The sequence below is a fragment of the Haemaphysalis longicornis genome, unplaced genomic scaffold (genome assembly GCF_048455015.1).
Source record: "Haemaphysalis longicornis isolate Haplotype H1 unplaced genomic scaffold, Haemaphysalis longicornis Haplotype H1 scaffold_8, whole genome shotgun sequence".
NCBI classification, from domain to species: Eukaryota; Metazoa; Arthropoda; class Arachnida; order Ixodida; family Ixodidae; genus Haemaphysalis; species Haemaphysalis longicornis.
In genome coordinates, this window is record NW_027526445.1 from 132,533,008 (window position 1) to 132,557,714 (window position 24,707).

Consider the following 24,707-nt stretch of genomic DNA (forward strand, 5'->3'; position numbering starts at 1 on the left):
ATAAAGTTTATTCTCTCTCTGAGCGAGGAATCGATGGGGGGTGGGCAAGGGATGTTCGAGGGGAAACATGGGCCCGGCAAGCTTATAAAGACGTGGCCGGAAATATTTAGTAGGTGCTTTTTTACCTTCGGTGGATACGATCGGGATGATGAAACAGATCATTTTCACTAGCGGGCTGGCATGAACTTGCACATTTAACAGTGCGCCTGCGAAACAGTAAAACAGTACGATGGCGTTCCGGGGCTTTTGAAGGTTCGGTCCACCTTAGGACTAACAGCAACAACATAAACTCGGAAGAATTAGCGTGCGTAATGGTGCAGCGGAAGTGCCGCTGCGTTTCCCTAGAGGAGCTAGGAAGCAGCGATGTACCACCGATACAAGTATCGAAAAACAAAAAGGTTAATTCGAATACAGAATTTCGGTATGTAGAACGTACAATTTACTATACTCGGTTACAACTCAAGAACGGCACCACCTCATGTAGTGTATCACTCCGCCGAAGCGCCGGACCCGTTACGTCAGTGCGCGCGCGTTTTGAAAGGGGTTTGCTATGAATGCGTGATATCGTCTGCCTTCATACTTCATCACAGCGCGAAGGACGGGACAGACAGAAAGAACCACAGGACAGGCGCTGTCCAACATACCAACTCGCCCAACTTGCAACTGTCCTACATCGTCTGCCTTGTCTCACGCAGTTTTTGTCATCACTGGAGTCGTTTATAAGCATATTAAGTCCAAAAAATCGCGGGAACGGCTCACGTTCAAAATATTCCCAGTAACGCCCTTACTTGCGCCGTGCGGAGAAACATCCGGCTACGGTGATCAGGCACAGCGGTGCCGTTCTTAAGTTGTCACCGAGTATAGATGCATTTGTTTTTACCTCCTGCTTTTCTTTCCTCCTCGTTTACCAGCCATCCTTTTATCAGGCTAGCCCTTGATTCCCTCGGTGCTGGCGGGACATGTACGGGCGAGACGGCCGCGGGGTGAAGGGCCTCTCTATAGCACGTCATAAAGGGCGGCCGGCAGTAACCTCCGCCGCCAGCTTCCTATTTGCATACGGCACTTTCAAAGTTTGCCTCTCCGTTATGTCTCTCTTCTCTCTCTCTCCTTTCTCATAAATGTCGCTGCTGTGCGCCGGCGTGATTGACCTGTCAATCACCGCGCGTCTCGCGTTCGTTGTTTGGGGATGCGGGATGGGGAGGCAACAAAAAGAATAGTAAAATCGAGCCTTCAGTTAATTATTGCACGAACCGGAAGTGCCCGGTAGAGAGCGGGAACAATAGCGAGCTGACCGGAAGTGGGAAATGGGGACGGGAAGGAGAGGAGTGGCCGTTTCGCGGCGGCCACTCCTCTCCATCCGGCTGGCGGCCTCCTCGAAACCAGTTGGCTGTACTCTCTCCCGAACACCCTTTTTCTCTTCGGGCCGTGCTCTGCCCAAATCCCGTGATCCCTCTTTTTGTGGAGCCGCTAAATTTAACGGCGACGGCGGGTCGTAGTGAGGACGGGTTAGAGCCAGCTTATCTATTGGCTCTATAGGATGGCGGGTGATTGGCTGCATTTGTGTGCGAAGCCGCCCGCAATTCCCCTCGTCTGTTTTGTGCGTTTTGTATGTGGAGGAGGCGAGGGGTTGGGCCTTCCGAACAGGGTGACCCTGCAGTGGGAGTAGGAAGGATGCCGCCCTTCCCGTTTTCTGATCAAGCCGACAAACGAATATAATCGACGAAGTAGATCCGGCGTCGTGTGGGGAAAATGTTTTGCAGGACAATGGGCAAAGGCTTTTGGGATACGAGGTGTTGGAGGAGTGGTTTGAAATGTTCTGGTATGGAACACGGGAAGCTTGTAAGGAGGACGGTGTGTACTTCGTTATTCCAGATGCTTATTTAGCTCATTGGAGGGTATGCCTGTTCACTCCGACTCAAAACGCTGCTGCCCAATGGCCGTGTCCCGGTGATGTGTGTCATTTAGTATTCTCGGTTTTTCACCTTTTTTGTTGGCAGGGCATCCGGAAATTCCGCTTTATACGGAGATGGCGGAGTTCAATTTTTTTTTCACCTTTACTGCGTTTTGCGCAAAGAAATTACGAGCTTCCGCTGAAGGTGGTTTTAAGTGGGGTTCGTAAAAATCATAATGCCGGCAAGGCCGAGCGCGCGGCCTGTGTCAAGCTTTTCAAACTACGGCGGGAACAGAAAAAAAAAAATGGCTCGCGAAATCTCGTCGGCCCCGGTTCGCGCTCCGTCGGCGCCGCCTGCCGGAGGTATAAGAAGCACGTATATATACGCTGCAGCCGATTGGGAAAACCCACGACGTGCGCACGAAATGAGATTAGTCTACCTGAGGAAGCGTGCTCCCTTCGAGGCAGAAATAGAAGCCGCTGTGGGCTTCACCGTGCGCGCAAAGCGAGCGGTTCTTTTAACTTGAGCGAAACCTGTTCCCGAGGGATATAACTGACGCTTATTTGCGCTCTTTCGCGCTCTTTCTCCCCTTTCTTTCGGGTTTCTTTTTGTGTGACTGACGGGTGGAACCGTGGGGAAGGGCGTTAGTGTAACCCAAGAATTGTAGTGGCGAGGAAGGGTGAGGGTATGAAATATTCACGCCTGAAAAGAGGGAACACCGTTTGGAACGTCGTTCGTCTATAATACTTAAGTGTAGGCGCCCCGCATAATATATTCCTTCGTATACGCCGCCGTCACTTTAGTGAGATTTCCAAGTCCTTTTTTTTTCCCCTCGGATAGCGCCTTTTTCGTCCCCTCGTTCGGTGATTGGCTAGTTTTGCTGGGAAGCTGGTGACGTTTTTCGATTTCGGGCCAATCGGTAAAGACGGCTGCTTCGGCCTGCGCCGTCTGGGGAAGGGCGAAGCCTTGAGATGTTTGGGGGAGCAGCGTCGCCTTTTAGGGAAAGCGAGCGAGCAAGTCAAGAGGGGAAGTATAGGGCCGGCACTTAGCGACGAGTGAGAGCGAGGCAGGATTGAGCCCCGCTCTGTGTTTGCGGAAAAGGGGAAGAGGAAGTTAAGGCTGTTCACAGACGACTCTCGGAATGGCTTCCCTAATTAGGGAGACGCTGCGCAGACACCTTCCTGCTTTAAAAGGAAGCGGCATTGCGGCTCCCTCGTTCCGTTTTTTTTTTTTTTCTTTTAGGTGTTTGTTCACTTGCCCTAGCGGGGCTGGAGGCAACCTCTAGGAATTTGAGCCGGTCGTGGAGTCAGTTGCGATGATTCAACGAAAAGTGAACTCGCACTGCTAGCTCGGAATGTTGGGTTGTAGGGCGATTCGATCTTGAATGCTTCGGGGACTTCGCGCCGATAAACAGTAATAGCCGGAGTGAAAAGCAGGAAGGACGTGGCGCTTTTTTTCGCTTGGCAAAAAAAACGATGTTTTCCTTTTGTCCAGTCCAGCCTGTCAAATGGGCAGCGTTGGACACGATTTCGTTGCTTCAACGGTGAGGGCATTGTATTTTCCAGGCCTAAGGGGAGGCTATTCTCGGAGAAAGTGAAGCGTCTTTTCGTGACGTCTGACGTATTGAGCTTTTTCTCTCTTTGTTTAGGTGGGGGGGGGGGGGGGGGGGGGTAATCAGTGCAGGGTGGTGATTGGAACCGCTGCCACCGTGGTGGCTAAGTGGTTATGTATGGTGGTATTCTGTCGTACATGGGGCACCATTTTCGGGTAGTCTCGTCAGCCGTGTGCATTTATCGTGTTGGCAAAATACGCATCACTGGTGTTTGGCTAGTTTTCTTATGCAGACCCCCCCCCCCCCCCAAAAAAAAAAAAATGGGAATGCCTTCAAAGAGCCTAAATTTATTATAAGCGCTTCTGAACTTCGCCTTTTTTTGTAGCGATTTTCTTTCACTTTCAAGTTTCTTTTGTTTCGAGTAGGTGGGAAGAGCGAAAGAGGCTGTAGATCGCGAAAGAAAACGCAGAGTTTTGCAAACATGCGTTCTCTGACATGCTTCCAGAGGGGAAAAAGCCGTAGGTATATCAAGAGAAATTTAAAAGAAAAAAGAACGTAAATGAAAATGGTTTCCTGTTCCAGGGTTTTTAGTAGATCAGTCAAGTTTCTCCGTTGAGGGTGGGCTACAGTGTTAATATCAGCACCAATGTTCTCGAAGGGATCGGTTACAGATAGGAATTTCCAGTGTCTTACGCGTAATCAATTTTTTTTCTTACTGTGCGTGACTTATTTTTCCGTGGCACGGGGACTGGAAATAAAAAAAAATTGTATCGCCGTCTACAAGCCGAACCAGGGAAAATCTGCTTTTGTAGCCTCAAATGCCCGTTCTGTGTTTATAATAGCGTCCGTGACGAACCAGCCTTGGAATGTCAGCGCCAATGGCGTGTGTTCTATAAATAGCGAAAAGGCGCTCTGGTGAAATTTTCTAGCGCTACATTTTCTGTCTTCCGACACGCTGGAAAAGAAAAAAAGAACATGCGCGGAGTTTTTTCAAAAGAGGCCGGAGTTTAAACAGTAAACAGCTTTTCCTCGAGGCCATTGCCTCAGGCCTTGCCGCCGAGAGAAAGAGCGGCTCGTTGGAGGGAAAAAAAAGGTCGCTCTTTCGCAGCGGCCGAGCAGCCGTCGCATTGTCCGTTCGAAAAGGGATGAGGATGGGAGGATGCTGCGATGGGGAGGAGGAGGAGAGAACGGCAGTTGGGGGCACGTGGCCGCCTGTTCGCGGCGCCGCTGTACGGCGAATGCTGTTGCCGGGGCCTGACGGGAAGAATTGCGCTTCGCGGAGCAAGCGAGACGCTCTCGTGGTGGAAAGGGTGAATTCGGCGGCGGGCAATCTAGTCGCCGCCTCCTCCTCACTGTCTTCCCTAAAGGGGAAGGAGGTTGGGGGAGAGGGGCAGCTTCGCATCCCTCCTCTTCCCGTTCCAGGTATTTTTTTTCCTCGGTGACCCGTGGTTGCGCAGCGTCTGCTGATCCCAAGTTTGTCGTTATTGCTGTGTTAGTGCTTCCTCCTCCTGGTCCTTTTTCCCCCTTCGTCTGCTGTGCCGCATTTACGACGACGGCGACTCAGTGCGTACACACGATCCCGGCGTCTTGTTGAACGTCTCGCGGCCCGGCCCCTCCCTTCACCGATCGGCGGTCGGGAAAAACTGCGCCACCGCCGCCGCTGCTGCGGTGTTTCGTGCTTTCCTAGCCGCCGCCACGCAGCCGGTGACTTTCTTCTTCGTCGTGCACGAGCTATACCGGAAAGCCAGGCTCTCTCTCTCTCTGCGTCCAAGTCTCCTGCTCGTACACCACGACACGACCATCATCCTCCCACAAAGAACGGGAGTTCATCCAACGCTTTCGGACGTCTCGAAGTCGTCTCGTCTCTGCGCCGCACGAGATCGCCCGCGCTGTGAGGAGTCCGTGAAGCCGTGTTCCTTTCGGCCGGTACTTTTCTCCCTATCTCTCGCCCCTCGTTCTCTGAATTTGTTGCTGCGATTCGCTGCAAATCCAGTGAAGCATCGTCTGCTTCCGATCGTCTGCTTCTCTCTGAAGCTGTCGTCTGCCTCCGGGAGCTTTACTGCGTCTTTCAAGAGCATTCCTCTCGCGAAGATGTGAAAAGTGTGCGTGCGCGCGCGTGCTCACGTGGATTACGCGTACCCAATTAAGATAATCGAAATTAGGGGAAGTGGGATAGAAGGGGCGTCCGTCCGGCTTGGTCGTGTAATCTTTTCCCGCGCGGGCGCTCTTGAACCGCGGTGGCGTGATAGACCGCGTCTTCGTTGTTGGGCGTGTCTCTCTCTTCTTCGTGGTTAGGGCAACGAGCTTCGGCCGGCTGCCGGGCGACGGTTGACTTTCTTTTTCGCTCCTACTCTCCGCGATGGGTTCAACTTCGACACGTGAGTGCATCACACCCTGCCACTGATCTTCACGAGGTGTGGGAGGGAAATGCGCTCGAGCACGACGGGATCGCGGCGTCCGCCTGTTGCTGCAACGGCGTTTCCGGTTCCGGTTGCCCCGGCTCCGTGTCCGTCGGCTACGTGAGGTTTCCGGACCCGCTTCCGCAAGTCTGTTTGTTGATCACGACGCACAGAGCGGAAGTTACTTCCGGTTGAATTGATAGTAATTTAACTTGGCTCTGCATTAGGGGCATGTTTGTTTAACGTTCCGTTGATAAACGTACTCTGGTTGGGTGGCTCTTTAACTGCAGACTGTTAAATTTTTTTTATTAATACTAAAGTGGTTCCGCGAAGCAATCTATTATACACCCTGGCATGTCCCGCCTTGCAGCAACATGACAGATTGTACTGCATCCCCCAAAGGGTTCTGCGTCCCCTCCGATAGTTGAGACTGCTGGAATACCATTGTTGCGTGCGCGGAAAGTTGCCCTGCGCGTCACGGGGTGATGTGAGTCTGCATTTCCATTTAGAAAGAAAGCAATGCAACGTCAACTGAGCTCGCAAAAAGCGCCCCGAAATTATCCGAGTGAGAGGCTAGCATCGGGTTGCAGTAGCCGGCGAAGTTAGTCGAAAACAACTCCTTCGAGGCCTTGCGTTTGTTTTTGAAGAGACGCAGGATAGTCCGCGCCGGAGGAAACATTGCACCGTCTGTGCGGCGGACTATTTTGCAACCATTGTTTTTGTCGGCCAGCAGTCTAGCTAGTTCGGCTCCGCTTTCGAGCTTCTTTCTGCCGTGTCAGCCGGGACGTGTGCGGCATCTGAGTAATTCCTTCGTCGACCGCGAGTTGCCCCTCGTCACGAGCTCGAACTGCTCGGCTCGCCGAGCACGGTTTGTTAGTTTGTCGGCCTCGCTGCCGCTGCTTTCCGGAGAATGTTCGCGTAAAGTTCAACTCTTGGCGGCTGTGTATAGTTTGGCAACGACGTCCGAGTGTTTCGCTTCAAGTCTGGTTGCCAGGCCTTTCAAGGGCGTCTCCGCGGACCGAATTGCGCGACCAACTGACGTCTCGTTGAAAACTGAAAGTTCAGGCCAGCCCCTTCGTCCTCGCGAGCTTCTTCTGGTACCCATCGCACGTCTTGGGCTGACCCGTGAGACGAAGTTTGTGCCACGTCCGCCTGTTGGGTGTGTGTGTGTGTGTGTGTGTGTGTGTATGACGCAGAAACAGTCTCGAAGGTGACCACTGCCCCCTGTGCGTTGAGAGCGCTGTTCTACTAACGCGCGCGAAATTCCTCCTCTTGTCGAAGTGAGTGTGCGAGTGATTTCTGGCTCATATTGGAGCCTCCGCAATCGACCGACCTGACCGAAACGCGCACACGGCACAAGGACTCCGTGAAGGGGAAAAAGAAAAAAAAGCCGGCCGTTGGTCTAATCCAACCCACGACCTCCCGCATCGTTTGCTGTGCGCGTGCGCCTAAGTAGCCGTTATTATCCGTGAGGGTTCCCGCCGACTGGTGTGCGTATGTGTGAACCTTTGCGTGTGAACGCGGCGTAGCGTGCGGAATCTCCGACGATCGGAATTAGTGCCCGCAGTGCGCCGCCCTTTCGTGGTCCAGCGAGTTTCGAGGCCGTCGTTCGGTGCCCGTGTCCGTGTGTGTGTGCTTCTGCTGCTGCGGGTAGCGAATGTTCTGCTGCCCAATGGTGCTGACGACGGGCACCGAGTCGTTGAACCGCCGCCACAGCGTGCCCGACGGGTGAGTATATGCGCGCACGTCTGTTGGTCGCGGTAGCTTACGTTTGAGGAAAAACGGTATCGGTGTAGGGCCAAAAAGGGTGGATGTGACAAGGAAAGAAGCCGAATGGGTCGGCATGCGTGCTTCGTCTTAGCAGCTGGACAGAGTCGCCGTTACACTCTGGCCTTTCCTCGTTAACGTTGTTTTGTCTTTTTGCCGTTGGGTTGCTAGGGGTGTACGGAAAAGATCCGCGTTTGCGGGCGTCCAGCGTTGCGCTGAGGCGGAGCTGGCCTTGTTTGGCGCTGGATTTTCAATTGCAAAAGCAGTTTTTCGGGACGACAGCGATGGTGTGTAAGAGATTTCTAAGCGCGCTTTATGTATACAGTAAGCTTGCCTGGGCCTTTATGCGTCTTGCCCGAGTGGGATAGCATCGGCTTGTGCTACTGAGCACAAGGACGCGGGTTCTATTCCCGGCCGCTGCGGCCGCTTTCCTGCTAAAGGCGAAAAGCAAAAACGCCCGTGTGTTCGAGATTTAGGCGCACGTTAAAGATCCCCAGGTGGTCAAAATTAATCCGGAGCACTCCACTACGGCGCGCCTGATCGCCTGCGAAGCGTCGTAAGTCCCACAATAAACGAATAGTATCGCCACGGCTTCCGTGCATGGCGTAGCAGGACTCTGGTGCGAGTTAGTTGGTTCGTGGTCATGCAAAATCGTAACCGCGCGAAGAGCCCGTAACAACCCGTTTTCTTTTTTTTGCGCTGTTGCGATTTTTTATGGCCACGCATGGCAGATCGCACTACTATATACGTGACTTCATCGTGTTAGTTATGTATGCGTCAGAGGGCTGTTATTTGGGGTCCTCAGATTTTGAGTCTAATTTTGACATTTTGGTCGATAAAAAATCGGGTGCTGTTTTGGAACTAACGGGGAACAAATCGGGTTTTTGTTGACGGGCGTTGTAGATGTACATATAGGTTACAGAAACGAATGCATGTAGGTTATTAAAAAAAAAGATTCATGCGTAGGTCGCTGTGGTAATGACAAGCATATAGTCAGTCGCGTAAGGTCGCTGTCCATAGGAGCATAGGTCGGCAAAACAGAAAGAACTCACTCAAACTCAATCACAATTTTTTTCATTCACGCTGTACTCAATCAAACTCAGACTCAAAAAGTTCGCCTGTTCACAAAATCACTCGTACTCACTCATCAAATACTCATTTGTAATCGTACTCACTTGTACTCAAACTCATTTGTCCTCACGAGTATTCATACTCAATCTGTACTCATGAGTACTGAATCTGTACTCATGAGTACTCACTCTGTACTCATGAGTACTCAATCTGTACTCATGAGTACTACTCATTTTTCACTCATGAGTACTACTCATTCTGCACTCATGAGTACTACTCATTCTGCACTCATGAGTACTCAATCTGTACTCATGAGTACTCAATTTGTATTACTCACGAATAATCAACTTATCTGCACTGTTAGCTAGGTCGTAGCTCGAATGAAAGACTAAGTAGAAAAAATAAATTGTTTAATTGATTAGAAAAATACAGGTTACATATAAATCAGGACAGAGGAAGAAAACGTCTGACGCGGTGCACTGTCGTTGGGCGACTTACTGCGCGAAGGCAAGTACATGTGACAAAGCAAAACGGAACGTAAGCACTCGCGTTGCGTCTGGTGTCTCCTCTTGTTCTCAGGCCGGGTCGGGCTCAGGGGAGCTCGGGGGTTGTCGGTGAAGCCGTGGCCGTAAACTGCGTTTTTCTGCGTGTCTTCGGGTGGCAGCTTTTGTCGTCCGTTTTCTTGTTTGCGCTACTGTATTCAGGAGTGCATATACTCAAGAGTGCAAGCACTCGCAAAAACAGTATTCATGAGTATTGTACTCATGAGTGCTGTGTACTCATGAGTGATGTGTACTCATGAGTACTGTGTACTCATGAGTGCTGTGTATTGATGAATGCTGTGTACTCATGAGTACTCATACTCATTAGTACTCAAACTCATGAGTACTCATACTCATGAATACTGTACTCATGAGTACTCATACTCATCAGTAGTGTACTCATGAGTACTGTACTCACGAGTAGTGGACTTACCCCTATACTCACTCGTCATCGTACTCACTATTCTTTTCTGGGTGTGTGATCACTCATCATCGTACTCACTCGTGAGTTTGAGTAAAAATGAGTACAAATGAGTGTACTCACGAGTGAGTACGCCGACCTATGCATAGGAGTGACCGATAATCTTGTTTGGCGGAACAAGTCTGCAGTATGGCTGGTATGAGTTTACTTTTTCGAGCTATGTACTTCTTGCGTCCAGGCGTTCTTGAACCGAGCGTGTGAGAACGCGTCAGCGAGTCGAATGAAACAGCCGTACACAGCAATACCCAAACCACCGATTGGGGTGCCGAAGTCACTACGTGAGTCATGTGGGCGGGGCCACGTCAGTAGAGCCGCTCGTGGGTAGCGGCAGTGTTCTTATTTTCCTTTTAACCGCGGAGCTGTCTGAGCTTGAGCTTGGTCCAATGGTGTCGTCAAAAAAGAGGTACCAAGAAAGAAAAAAAAAAAACTACGCCGCCTGTAAAGGGTGCACCGCCGCAGAGAGGGTGTTATAGCAGTGAAGCCGGCTATCGCGCCTGTTCGCGTGCGAGCACAAGGGGCATATGCGTACGCGCACCCCTCACTACACCATTTTAAAGGTGATGGTATTTCTTGAACTGCTAAAATGCGTGGAGACAAATTGGCACAGCTGGCTTAGTAGCGCGAGGCTAAAGAAACAGAGGAGATGGGGTGGACTAGAGCCACTAGATGAGGTTTCAGAGTATCGTCACTCTTTTCTCTCACTGTTGTATGCCGCCGACAGCGGCCAGTGGTCGATCCGCCTCACGTGATGTGTGTTTACCCCGAAGACCCATGGGCGCTGACGTTTTGGTGTATCTGTGTTGCCGCGTGCGTGCGTTCTTCAATAAATCGTGATTTTCGGAGCGCAGTGTGGCTGTGTGACACGTTGAGAGTGAATTTTTAAGTCCCAGGCAGGGTAGCCATGCCGCGCTGCTCTGTACCGGGCTGTTTCAACCGGCCGGAACGACTCCTTCGCTTCCCGCTGCGAAAGAACGACTGTGGTCTAACGTAACCTACAGCCACTACTAAAGCGCTGCTTATTTAGTGGCTCCAGTGTAACCTATATATCCACTAAATAAGCTACGCTAGCGTCACCGAGCGTGGCCCTGTCGTGCCGGCGTTCACGCTCGAAATCCTCAAAAAGTAAACACAACTGTCATGGTTGTCAGACGGCGCCCGGACCTATTCCGCCCGTCATCGTCGGCCACAATAGGGCGCATAAAGCTGGCCACACTGGCGTCAGCCACCAAAATGGCTGCCGCCGTGCGTCAGTGTCGTTACTCTTCAGCCTAGCTTATTAAGTGGCTCCCTAGTTTCTTCCCTCCTGGAATCCGCTGTCGACCGGAACGGCCTTATAAAATTCCGGCTAAACTTGGCCGCACTCCTCAGCACTTAGCCCAGCCTAGCAAGAACGTCGCAGAACTTACCAAAACTTACCAAAGCCTAGAAAAACGCGGTAAAATCGGAAGAAGCTCGGTCACCCCCAGCTACACTGTTTCTCCAGCCTTGCACCGGGGGTGCAAGCTGCGCCAATTCGTTTTCCTTTGTTAAATAGGTCGTAGAACGGGTGTTACGTTTCAGCTCCTCTACGGGAATAACGCGGCAACTACGGCGGCGCAGCAGATTTCCCTCGGAGGCAATGGAGAGTAGAGAGTTTTAGCATTGCGGCTACCGCGGAGGCTCCTGCTACGGCGGCGGGTTGGTCACTGGCACCCGACTGCGCAGGCGCGCGCGGGGAGGGGGAGGAGGTTGCCCCTCAGCGGAGCGAATGCGCGGGAATGGTGAAGGTCGCCCGCGGGAATAGTATTCCACCCTACCGGAACGAATGTGCACCTCGAAATACTTCGTTAAATCAGGAATGGCGCTGTATCTGTTTCGTTGGTTGGAGTTCACAACAGCATTGAGCCGTGTAGGCACCTGCGGAGGAACATCGAAAAATTTGTAAGGTCGGGTTTCGTTAGATCGAGTTTTGTCTGTATGTCAGATTTACAGCCGACTACATGGCATATCTACTTCATAAACGGACATGAGGCTGGAATAGAGACCTAAACAGGGGAGTGGGTGTAGCGTTCACCTGCAGCCTCGCGCCGGCACAAGGTGAAGCCTGTGTTGTGTGGGGAGACAGGTATGCAGTGTCGTCATATTGTCCTGAGTGGTTCACCGTAATCGCGTAGCGTTCGTCAACAGCTGTTATTGTGGGCTATTGTTTCACCGCAATGTAATTAAATCGTCGTCTGCGTTTTCATATCTGGCTGCTTCCATCGGCGGACGCAGGCCTCTGGAATGGTGGCTTTCTGTCTATCTGGCCCCGGTGGAGGAGTGTTTCGTCCAAAGTGTATAATGTATCCGTGACGCCTCGAAACGGGGCACCAACCGCGCGTCTTTCTCAGAAATGTGACGCATTTTACTCGCGAGTGCACGCTTCATGAATGGCATCGCCTGCGAGACACGAGCCCGTCAAATGGGCCGACGATAACGGCCGCAGTCCGGCGGGCCCTTTTATCTGGGCTATATTCCAACGGGCAGTTAATTACTTTCAAATTGCACATACGCGCCGTCTTATCATTCCCTTGTTCGCAGCGACTGCTATCGCTCTGCGTTATAGGCCTGTGGTCGCTCTATCATTTTTGAGGTAGTGTGGCTCGGCTAACCTCGCTTTTACCATTAAATGCATTTTCTCTCTCTCTCTCTCTCTCTCTCTCTCTCTCTCTCTCTCTCTCTCTCTCTCTCTCTCTTGAGGTAGTGGCAAGCGGGGGAAAATGTCGGTCTAATTGACTAGTGCGGGGATCGTTACATGTACGAATTATTTTAAATAGCGTTCAGCCTGCCAGGCGTGGTGTTCAAACACGAGTGTGGCGTCTGTGTTCACGATGAATTGTTTAAGTTGCGGGTAAATGAGCGCACCAACTTCTTGTTAGGTGTCCTTTTGTTCCTTGTTAGTGTTTTTTAACAGCGAAGCTGTTTAGCAAATCGCGATTTTTTGTGTCCGCAGTTAAAAATACCTAGAAATTGCCGAGAGAGCGCCCGTGAACACAGGCCTCGCAGCGGCCGCCCGGTATAGGTAACAGAACCAAGAAAATGCTTAGCGCTCGCGTATGCGTGCTTCGTGAAGACCGCCCAGCGTCCCCTGCGCACGTTTGTCAAGCCAAGCATATACCCACTAAGGGAGATTGGCCAAGAAACTCAAGCGTTCGCCGTAATCATGGCCACACTTGCTCGGAACGCCGAAGACTCTATAGCGTTCGCCGTAGTCGTGCACTTGCTCTGAACGAGAAAGACTCGTCATAGCGTACGCCCCTCGAAGGTGATGTCACCCGCCGCGGTGGCTCAGTGGCTAAGGCGTTGCGCTGCTGAGCACGAGGTCGCGGGTTCGATTCCGGGTAGCGGCGGGCGCTTTTCTGATGGAGGCGAAAAGCAATGACGCCCGTGTGTGCGAGATTTCGGCGCACGTTAAAGATCCCCCTCAGGGGGTCAAAATTAATCCGTAGCCCTCCACTACGGCGCGCCTCATCGCTTGCGTTGCGTCGGTGCGTTAAACCCTACAATAAATCGAAAGTGATGTCGAATAATTGTACATTCTCGGCCAGTCCTGGACGGTCCGCGGGCAGTCCGAGGACTGCGTTCGGACCGGAAGTCCCGTAGGAATCTATGAGAAAATTGAGCGCCGTATCGCGTCTCGGGGAAGTCGGTGGACGATCCGGGACTGATAATCGAGGAAGCCCATTGTCCCTTCAAAAAAAAAAAAAAAGAAAAAGGAGGGAATCTCACACTTGTTGCAACAGTGACGCAGTAAAGGTATAGTTGCGGCAGCGGAGAAGCAAATCGGCTTCAATCGTGGACTTAAACCTTCGTGATGGTCGTGGAGGTTGCATACAGCTTCGCTACCTTCAAGTCTTACGGGCTAGTGGGAGCTTACTTCCGTTTTTTTTTTTTTTTTTTTTTTTTGTAAATTCAGTTCATTCACCATTTAATGCAGGAAGACGTCCCGATATTTCAAAAGTGTCCGGGGACGGCCGAATGGGCGGCAGAACGTTGGAACGGGCAGTCGGCGCACTCATTACGTTTACGGAGAGAAATAACTGAATTAAGGATAGCAGCGAATAGCTTTTTCCGCAGACCGTGTAGGAGACGGAAATGGACAATATCAGGCGACGACTCGAAGAACGAAATCGACTTCAGCGAGAGCAGTACGCGTTTGAGGTGCTTGGCAATGTTAAGTGATACCGCGATCATGGTGAGGAACAGCTTTAGGCTAGATTTGAGGAAAGAAAGGGGACAATTACCGAGAAAAAATGAGAGAAACGACACCTGCGGTCGCTAGGAGACGGCGGTGAAGTTTGCGAGCTAATGCTTCGGAACTATAACGCGTGCCGTTAAAGGGCCCCTGGAGGCGAAATACAATGTTGTTGTATTTTAAAGAATTCGCCTCTGGTAACTCACTCAGCTGCTTCAGCCGCGAAAAGCGGCTTTTTTAACCGAAAAGGAAGAAAAAAACACGGAAGAAATATATATATATATATATATATATATATATATATATATATATATATATATATATATATATATATATATATATATATATATATATATATATATATATATATATATATATATATATATATAGTAAGGCAATGAGGGGCTCGTTGAGGAAATACAGATAGGTCAGCAGTCTACAACGCCAAAGGAGACATAGGGGTGTGGTTAGGCTCTTTTGTTTTTCACTACAGTTAATTAAGTAAACATTTCTTTTTAATTATACAGACGAAAGAAAGAAAAACACGCGCCCAGAGTGGGGACCGAACCCACGCCTTTCGATTACATGTCGAATGCCTTACCAATTCGGCTATCTGGGCGACTGTGTTCTCCTTCACTTTCTGGGCTATTTATATTTACTAGAAGTGTATCTGACGCTTGAGGGTGGTAGCCAGCGCCACTCTGACTACACGGGGAGAAGGAGACCTTCTTTTCAACCCCCGGGGCGAGACTCGAACGTCTACAGCCTGTCATGAGCGGGCTACTGGCGGGAAGCCCTCTTATGCTACCTAGGCATCAAGGCTGCCGGAACCGAGACCCTCGCTAGGCTTTCGCAGAATAATATAGTAAGGCAATGAGGGGCTCGTTGAGGAAATACAGATAGGTCAGCAGTCTACAACGCCAAAGGAGACATAGGGGTGTGGTTAGGCTCTTTTGTTTTTCACTACAGTTAATTAAGTAAACATTTCTTTTTAATTATACAGACGAAAGAAAGAAAAACACGCGCCCAGAGTGGGGACCGAACCCACGCCTTTCGATTACATGTCGAATGCCTTACCAATTCGGCTATCTGGGCGACTGTGTTCTCCTTCACTTTCTGGGCTATTTATATTTACTAGAGGTGTATCTGACGCTTGAGGGTGGTAGCCAGCGCCACTCTGACTACACGGGGAGAAGGAGACCTTCTTTTCAACCCCCGGGGCGAGACTCGAACGTCTACAGCCTGTCATGAGCGGGCTACTGGCGGGAAGCCCTCTTATGCTACCTAGGCATCAAGGCTGCCGGAACCGAGACCCTCGCTAGGCTTTCGCAGAATAATATAGTAAGGCAATGAGGGGCTCGTTGAGGAAATACAGATAGGTCAGCAGTCTACAACGCCAAAGGAGACATAGGGGTGTGGTTAGGCTCTTTTGTTTTTCACTACAGTTAATTAAGTAAACATTTCTTTTTAATTATACAGACGAAAGAAAGAAAAACACGCGCCCAGAGTGGGGACCGAACCCACGCCTTTCGATTACATGTCGAATGCCTTACAATTCGGTAAGGCATTCGACATGTAATCGAAAGGCGTGGGTTCGGTCCCCACTCTGGGCGCGTGTTTTTCTTTCTTTCGTCTGTATAATTAAAAAGAAATGTTTACTTAATTAACTGTAGTGAAAAACAAAAGAGCCTAACCACACCCCTATGTCTCCTTTGGCGTTGTAGACTGCTGACCTATCTGTATATATATATATATATATATATATATATATATATTAAAAGCTTTCAAATTTCTTTCCACAATGATATGGGCCAGCACTAGAAACAGTTATCAGTGGGCCTCCTCGATTTACCAGTCCTGGATGGTCCGCGGGCAGTCCGAGGACTGGCCTTGGACCGGAAGCCTTATGGGAAAATCGAGCGCCGTATCGCGTCTCGGGCAGTCCGTGGACGATCCGGGACTGGTAATCGAAGAGGCCCAGTGTATTAACTGCTAATCAACATTCAAATTATGCGATCAAACGGAAGTATAAAGGCCCAATCGCCCAGTCGTGCCTCTTGGCCGCCAATCGCGCAAACAAGATTCCGTGACGTCATAGACACCTCGACAGGAAATGGATGGTGACCGGCTTTTGCTTCCTTCATTTTTAATATCTAGCTAAGTTGTCTTAAGTTTAATATCGAGTTAAGTTGTCTTAAAATTGATATCATCTTTATCGGGATAACGCGCTGTTTTTAATGAACGGGACTTTTCTCTTGTCTTCATGCCCCTTTAACGAATCAAACGATGCAAGCGTAGGCGCCTTCGCTCACTTAGCACGACGGCGTACCGAGTGAACGATACGATAATCTGAGTCGGCCTCAACTGCTTTAGCGGAGGCGAACCTTGGAAGGCGAATGGTTAATTCTTTGGGAAAGTCAATGCCCCCACTGCGAGGCGCAGTATGAAGATGTCAAGATTGAGCGATAAAAAAGAACTAGTAGGGCCTTGTAACACACACACACACACACACACACACACACACACACACACACACACACACACACACACACACACACGCACACACGCGCACACGCGCACACACGCGCACACACACACACGCACACACGCGCACACGCGCACACACGCGCACACACACACACACCTCACACACACACACACATACATACATACATACATACATACATACATATATATATATATATATATATATATATATATATATATATATATATATATATATATATATATATATATATATATATATATATATATATATATATATATATATATATATATATATATATATATATTGCCACTAATCAAATTGGTTAGAAGTAGGCGACACATTGTGGAAAGGCCACGGTGGAATCTCGCCATTGGCAGAGAGAGAATGTGCCCACATTGAGACGAAAGAATCAACGCCTGAAAAAACAGATGTGTAGATAATGTACCGATAAGGTTGCATGCAAGTTTTTTTAGTTATCAACGCTCGTTCAGAGAACGGTCCTTACAGGGTGACGATTGTGGGGTTTAACGCGCCCACGCTACACAGAGGCGCGCCGTATACTATAGCTTTGGGCTCCCCCGGTTTAATTTTGACCACCTGGATCGATATTTAACGTGCGCCGAAATCTCGAACACACGGGCGTTCTTGCTTTCCGCCTCCATTAGGAAAGGGGCCGCCGCGGGCGGGAATCGAACCCGCGTCCTTTGGCTCAGCAGCACAACCCGTTAGCCACTCAGCCACCGCGGCAGGTTTAATTGAAAGCGAGGTTTTGGTGGTAAATAGACTCGCAATGGTAAAATTTGCTGGACGGCACGATGAAGGGCACACTTTCTTCTGGGATCAAAAGCCCTGTCAGCTTAGGGCGTGTCTTGTCTTGATCTGCCCGCAGTCGACGGCTGTGTTCTGATCCGTGCAATTGAGCAATATGGCCGAGGCGCGGTGTTGGGCCCTGTAATCCGGCTTTGCCACGGCTCCGCGGGTCGAGAGGAAAAGCCGACTTGCGGCAACTTCTGCGGTACGTAGTCGTGAAGGGCGCGGTTTCTCAACATGTTTCTATCGTCCTTGGGCTTAACATCTACTTTCGCTACTTTTCTTACAGCGAAGCCGTGTGTGGCTGGCTCCTCGGTATTTTATCCGTCGGCAGAATGTGCTTTGCGGCAAAGCAAACTTTCTCGCAAATGCCTCCTGGCTCTTTCTCAATCTGTATCTTGGTAAAGAATCATAGTGCCGCTATGACGACTTTATCATTAGGCCGATTGGATTACTATGAAGTTGTAATTAATAAGGAATTCCCTCCTGCTGCCAATGCACGGGTTTCAACGGGAGGAGTCTGGTTACAGAGAACGGCTGTAACTTGGGTTATAACGGCACTATTCCGAAACAAATAAATAATACGACGTTGGAATGCTCAAACGACTGCAGGCTACAAAATTTTGTTTTGGGATTTGGTTAACGATGCTCGACTGTCTATGACCGGCGTAGGTTTCCAATCACTCCACAGTGTCCCTGAGGGTAGCCGCTGCTTGAGTGCGCAAAGGGAGTGTATTTCCGATTGATGCGCGTTCTGCCCGAAGGAGGCGGAGGTTTTTTTTTTTTTTTTTTTTTTTTTTGCTTCGCGAAATTTTTTTTTCTTGTTAACTATGCGCCAGTTCGCCGCCGCCAATGTACCCTGTTTTTACAATCAATTGCCGAAGTCGCCCCGGGAACAGTGCACGCGATCATGATCACATGAGATCGTAAAACAAAAATGAAAGAAATCAATTTTTTTTTGTCGTCGCCCGGGGAAAGATTTCTGACGGCTTAGCGAAACTTCGACAGCTAACGCTGTATAGTTCATCCCCCTTCTTTCCATTCTTGGAGTGCCGGGGTTCGCCAGTGCGCGTACTTCTGGCAACGCTCCCTCTCGTAATCCACCTCCCGTTTCTTCCACAGCAGCGTTCGTGTGAAGAAGAAAAAAGAAGAAAGAAATCAGAAGCAGGTGCAGTCATCTCCCCGTCGCGATCTTGGTGGGCGTGTTTGTAACACACGCCAGACCTCGGGGACTCTTTCTTTTTTTTTTTTTTCTACTATTCTTCCTGTTCTTGTGTTTATTTTCTTCTTATTCCAACGTGACGATTTAATCTTCCTCTCCGGGGCTCGTGCCGTAGTACGAAATAGGAAGCGGAGTTGTGGCGGGGTTCCTCTGGCAGCTACTAATGTCGCAGCGACAATTAATCTTGCTTCTGGCCCGGCGGGCCGAGATCCCTTCCCCCGCACTCTGCTCGGTTTCCCGTGGTGTGGACACTCGCCTGACTGACGTCATTTACTCCTTTTTGGCTTCGCCTCCCCCACGCCTTGGTGCTCCGAGGTGGAGCAGGAGCAGAGCGAATGATGTTGGCGACTTAGCGGAGCGATTCGTTTGTACCGAGGGCTGTCGAGGACGTTTTGGGCGCGTTCACACGCTGAAACGTTATCCCGGTCGAAAATGACATGAATTCCTGTAGTTTTTTGTCGTATTTCTGCGTGTCGTACTGTCGTCTTGTCGTGTTTTTGTGTCGTGATTCTAGCAACTGGCTCTGTCACGACAGCATGATGGCTGTCGTAGCGACATACAGTTGTGTTGGGGCTACAGGAATATTTGTCGTTGGGAAAATTGGCTTTGTCGTTACAACATAAATTGTGTCGTAGCAACGGATGCTTTGTCGCAGCAACAGTTTTTTTTTGTCGTACGACAGGAATTCTTGTTAGGTTTCTGCGGTGTTCCTGTTGTCATTTTAGACTGGGGAACTGGAGGGAATGAACAAAATGCTGAAAAATTGAAGGGTAAGTTTTCTTGACAAAACCAAAGCTAAACATTTTCGTAGACGCGGGTCAGTTTTACTGGAGTATTGTCTTACATTTGTCGTCTGCGAGTAATTGACGGCCCCAGCCTATAGATGCGGTTGTTTAAAGCGGGCGGAGTTCGCGCTGGAAGTTGTATTATAGTGTGTTCAACACGAAACAGTTTTAATATACCAGTTCCGCGAAAACGCGTGTCTTCGCGTAATGACAGCTTGCAAGGATCAACGTGTCAGGTAAATTTTTACGCGCTCCGTTGTTTAGTGAGGTGAAAATTTGTGGACTTTAAAATGCGGGCCTTATTTTTTATTCACATTCCATGGCTTTTTGTGTTGGTTTGGGTGAAGGAGCGACAAGTTTGGCCTTGGCGTGTACGTATACACACCGTATCGAAATCCTTCCTATCGCCTCACTTTGGCTGGTAGGTCAATAACTTCGAACTCTGAACCGGAACTTAAGTGTAGTGGGGTAGCCAGGATAACGCCCCTTTCAAAACCCCCACAGAAGAGGCAATCCTAGAGGAGCAGTATCATTTCCGGGGCTCTCCACTAGGACCATGACGGTAATATGCATGCCGTTACGTTTTCAAGCACAAACTCGGAATTGTGTCATCATCGTCGTCATCACCGTGAGCCTGTTTATGTCCCGTACGAAAATAAGGCATCTTCCAGAGTTTTCAGGACGCTTTATCGGGGGTTCATCGAGTCCCTTTCCTTTCTCCATCGCGCTCCATCGAACACCTCGTGTTCCTGGCCTTATCGCGTTTACCATTCACAGTACTCCGTAGTAAAAGTCGCATTGGCATTACCAACAATACGAAGTTATTTGTCGTAACCGAACAAGGCGCAGCCTCTACAGTAGAGAGAGAGAGAGACCGTGTCTCCTGTACGGGCGCGGTGGTGGGTGGAGTCTTCGCCAAACTCCGCGCCGGTACTCTCTTCCGTTGCAGCCGCCCGCGCGAATCTCCCTCAAAATCCGCGGTTGATATCGATTTCTTAATCCAGTCGGCCGTGAATAGACGTACACGTGGCTTGCGTGCCCGCCGACAGGTCGGTCGGTCGGCGGTGACGTCACTCGTGCCGCGTGACGCAGCAGCGTCGCCTGGACGCTTTTGCCGCACCGAGCGGCGTCTCTCTTCTCTTCGGCGTGCGGATTTACGACCTGGCTGGCGGCGGCTACCTACCGTATTCAGCCCTGTGTCCCAGCAGCGCACGAAGCCAGCCGTTCCGTTTTCGGCTCCCCCTCTCCCCCGTTCGCGTATATAACTCCCGGCGATTATGATTAACTTCCCGGCTGGCGGCGGCCGGTCGTCGTCGTAGCCTCGTGACTTGGTTGCTGTGCAAGGCTGTTTCATCCCCCCTCCCCCCTTTCCAATCGAGTCTCCCCCTGTCTTTCCCTCATGGGGCGGTGCTTGGTTGCCCCGCGGGGTGCATTCGATTAGGTCAGTCGGCGACGCGTCATCGTTCAGTGGCCCAAAATTCGTGAGCCTGCTACCGCTGGTATAAAGTTCCAGCTTCGGTGCTGAGTGTAGTAGCGGTGAATACACTCTCGCAACACGCAACGGTGCGTACACCCACGCAACGGTGAATACACAACAGATGGGTTATTTTTTTTAACACGAAAGTGTTTTATTCCGCGATACACCAAGATTTCACTGACGTCATATCCGTCATGGAAATGACGCCAGTACAACGAAGCAAGCGGCTTGGGAATAGTGCACCCCTGCACACATGTTCTTCTTGCGGGGAAGCAACCTTTAGTACTAAAGAGTACGTCATACTTAGGGTTGTTCGTTTTCGGGTTTTACATTTTAACACGAACGTGTTTTATACCGGGATACACCGAGATTTCACTGACGTCCTATCCGTCACGGAAATGACGCCAGTACACCTTTGCCGAAGCGATGCGCCAGCAGGACGTCGCTCGCCAAGCACACCCACAAGGCACCCACCGACCCGCAAATCATGCTCAGCGGCAGATTTCGCTGCACATTTCACTTTAGTGTTTCACTTTAGTTTTTTACCGATTCCCATGAGAGAGGAATCAACCACAGTTTATTATTATTATATTATTACTGAGTGCGAGGGCGTGGGTTCGATTTCTGTCCGCCGGAAGAAGTGGAAGAGGAAGTCGAAGAGGAGGCGGAAACGAAGTGGCAGCCATTAAATGGAGCCAGCGACTACTGTTGTTGTTAAGAGAACCTCCGCCGCGCCACGCGTGCTTTACTTCCACCGCGTAGAACTGACCTCCCCAGTGGGCTCGCTCGCTGGGAGGAGGTCTTGCTGCGGAGGCTTCGAGTTGGGGTGACGTTATCCCCACAAGTTACTCACGCTTGGCCTGCCCGATACCCCGCCCCGTTTGCGGACACCTGCCCCTTCTGTGTGACTCGTGCGCCAGAAGCTGACGGACTTGTTCAGGTCTTAGAAACGCCAGAATCCAACACCTCCGAGGCACAGGGCTCCATCCTGGGAGGCCCCCCCGATCTTGAGCGTTGGATATGGGGACCCCGGTACCGGTCTCTTCTTGGCTTTCTGCGTGCAACTGGTGCAATGTTGTACTACCTATAAACCTCCCTGTTATGCCGTAGGGCAATCTATCGCATTAAAAAAAAAGCTACTGTTGTTTCGTGAAACAAGGATGCGTTTCTTTATCGTGTCGTACCGCCAGTTTGCTCTCGTCGCGCTTGTTGTGCGCCTTGCCGTCTGGAAAAGGCTCTTATACTCTCTTAGAGAGAGAGAGAGAGAGAGAGAGAGAGAGAGAGAGAGAGAGAGAGAGAGAGAGAGAGAGAGAGAGAGAGAGAGAGAGAGAGAGAGAGAGAGAGAGAGATATGAACTGCGCAATGTCACAGAACAAGAATTGAGTGACACACACTTCCTCCCTCTTTCGTAATTCAGTACTTTCTTGTGTGGCGTTGTCGTAAAACGCGTCATAAAAGATGACTCACTGCAAACCGGCCGGGAAACCATAATTACACGCCAATGAGCGTGGTAAGTTTGGCTTCCTCCTCGTTTTGATCGTCTGTATGTAATCTTGATTTGCTAGTCCTCACTCGTGTGTGTGGTGTCACTTCGCGAACCGTGTGTTCCGTGCATTTCATGTCTACGGAAGTAGGTATAGCCCGGTTTATGGAGATGGCTTAGAAAGCTAGAAGCTCGTTCAGGCTGCTTAGCAGACAGCTTGGACGCTGCTAGCAACTGACGTATTTCGATGTCAACACGCGCACATAAGGAAGCGTAAACGCACACACACACAAAAAAATCCTGTCTGGTGACCGTTCTTGTCGTCACTGAGCTAAGCCTTCTTCCATATTCACGAACCAACCCTCCCAACAGCACGTTTTATTGAACGTCGCGCCTCTCACCGCTATATTGGCGCGCCCTAAACTGTGGCACCCGACAGTGTGACAAAACAATGGGGAGAGAGGGAGATCACGTCGCTGGAAGGGAGGGGGTGGGGGATTTCGCTGCCAAGTGACCCTCGAGACCTTGTTCCACGCTACGAAGAAGAAAAAAAAGTCAAAGCGCGAGTTCGATATCGCGGCGTGCTGCTTTAACCGAGCTGTCGTGCGTCACAGACAGCCGCCCCTTCAGCTGCTTTCTCCTCGTTGCACTTTTACGACGCCGTACCTCCTCCCCCTCCTCCTCCTCCTCTTAGTGTGTACACCCAACACCGTACACCTCAACAAGCCCCTTCTTCGCCCCCTTTAGGCGCCGTTCTCGCCTGCTTGACAGATTTACGGCTCTCGCATTGCATGGCGCGTGCGAGGCGCAAGCGTCCGACCGCGCACATACACCCCTGCCAGTTCTCCGGCACTCGATCGAATTATGCCCTCCCCTTTCCCCGCCTCTATCGCTTTCCATATACCATATAGTGTCGGCTCGACCCAGCAGCCCCGGGCCGGGCCCCTATAAATCGTGAATAGGCGCGTGGCTTTGCGAAACCCTGAGAGGCAATGTTGGGAATTGGGATGGAGGCCAGCCGCGCGCTGTTTTATTCTAGTTGGAGCGAGGCAGATCGGGTTTTGTCGCTGGAGGCTGTGCGCGGTGTTTGCTGCCCCGCGATCGGGCTGTTTTTCGTCTCCTCGGGATTTAGAAACCTGCGTTCACTGATACGCTCCGTTCGAGACCACCGCGACGTTGACCGAAACGGTTGGCGGGACGGAGGGTATACAGTGGCGCCGCGCGTATCTCGAATGATTCTACATTCTAATGGAACGTTATCTTTGTGTGCGAGAGAGGGGAGCTCTTGTGGGCGTTGTTCTGTGGAAGCTAAATACGGATTTGCCATAAGTCACACCAGTGTGCGGCTTGTTTAAAAGAAATTGATCAGTTCTGTTACTCACGTCCATGTAATCCACGCAGTGTATACGCAACCGTATCTTGAGAGGAAGGCTGTGCAAAAAAGCTTAAGAAAAAGTAGGATCCAAGCGTCGACCCCTAATGAATCGTCGCAGATGAGGCAGTGCGCTGCGCGGTATTTCTATCCTATTTGGTTTCGGGCGTATGCGTGAACACTGTGTCCAGTGTGGCCAATGTACCCACATATCGTATCGGCAGTAAAGCGAGTGCCGGCAGGTTGCGCCAATGAGGCAAGTAATCAACGCAGTAGTCAAACGGATGAGAATTTAGAACAGCGGTGGGAGAAAAAAATGGGTGTGAAAGCGGTGAGAGTTTAAAACAGGGGTGAGGGGGAGACGGAGGGAAGGAAGCAAATCTATTAGGTAAGCTAGGAGCAGGGCAGGTAAGTGGAATAAAACAGGCTGACAACCGACGTCCCGATTCAAAGGGAGAGCCACTAATCATCATCATCATGATCATCATCATGTTTTCATGCGATGCGAACGAGGCCCGGTGACGCTAGCTCGTTGTGCGTTTTGCGGTAACCGTATTAAATTCCCACTCATTGTTAATGACAGTTGTTTCAGAGTACGATGCTGACGCCCCTTCCCCGAGCGAGGGGTTTCCTGTCCGTAACGATACATCGACATCGCCCTTAGCACCGTGACCCGGTTTTTTTTTTTTTTTTTTTTGGCGGGTGTTCGCTGATGCCGGTATAGGGGGTCGCTCGTCGCAAGAACAGTAATTGTGCGTAATGCGCGCCTAACCTGGGCTGCAAATAAATGAGTGAGTTCGTGCGAGAGTCTTTAAACCCAATTTTTTACCATTTCAGGCGTGCTCGCTTCTAACCCGCTTAGCAACCGTATACCCGCTCCTCAGCCTTCGCTTATATGTACACGCTTCACGGCCTCGTCGCCGCCTCCGCCGGAGCCACGGCAGAAAGGAAGTTCACTCGTGCGTGCCTGTGCTTGGCGAAAGCGATTCGGAAGGAGGCGGGCGCGGTCGAGCTGCCGGTCTGTGCGGGAAAAATAAGAATGACGGGAACGAAGAGGAGGGTGAAATGAAGAGCGGGAGAGAGATCTGGGCAGAGAAGGAGATCTCAGCCCCAGAAGCGAAAAAAAAAAAGT

The 24,707-nt window shown here is 50.5% G+C and overlaps 1 protein-coding gene and 2 non-coding genes across 5 annotated transcripts in view; 1 reads left to right on the forward strand and 2 right to left on the reverse strand.

The window, feature by feature from the left end:
* Nucleotides 1-24,707, forward strand: part of Ena (ENAH actin regulator enabled) — a 119,934-nt gene that overhangs the window by 25,321 nt on the left and 69,906 nt on the right. The window contains exon 1 of one of the 3 annotated variants that reach the window (XM_077680403.1): nucleotides 7,048-7,571. The exons of the other annotated variants lie outside the window; for them this stretch is intronic. Coding sequence (XP_077536529.1) covers nucleotides 7,501-7,571 — 71 coding nt within the window. The 5' untranslated portion in view covers nucleotides 7,048-7,500. Of the gene's footprint in view, nucleotides 1-7,047; nucleotides 7,572-24,707 lie in introns of those variants that run through there. 3 annotated transcript variants of the gene reach the window in all.
* On the reverse strand, nucleotides 14,465-14,536 carry Trnat-ugu (transfer RNA threonine (anticodon UGU)). Its single transcript has one exon. It is a non-coding gene; the product is annotated as a tRNA-Thr (tRNA).
* On the reverse strand, nucleotides 14,941-15,012 carry Trnat-ugu (transfer RNA threonine (anticodon UGU)). The gene has a single exon. It is a non-coding gene; the product is annotated as a tRNA-Thr (tRNA).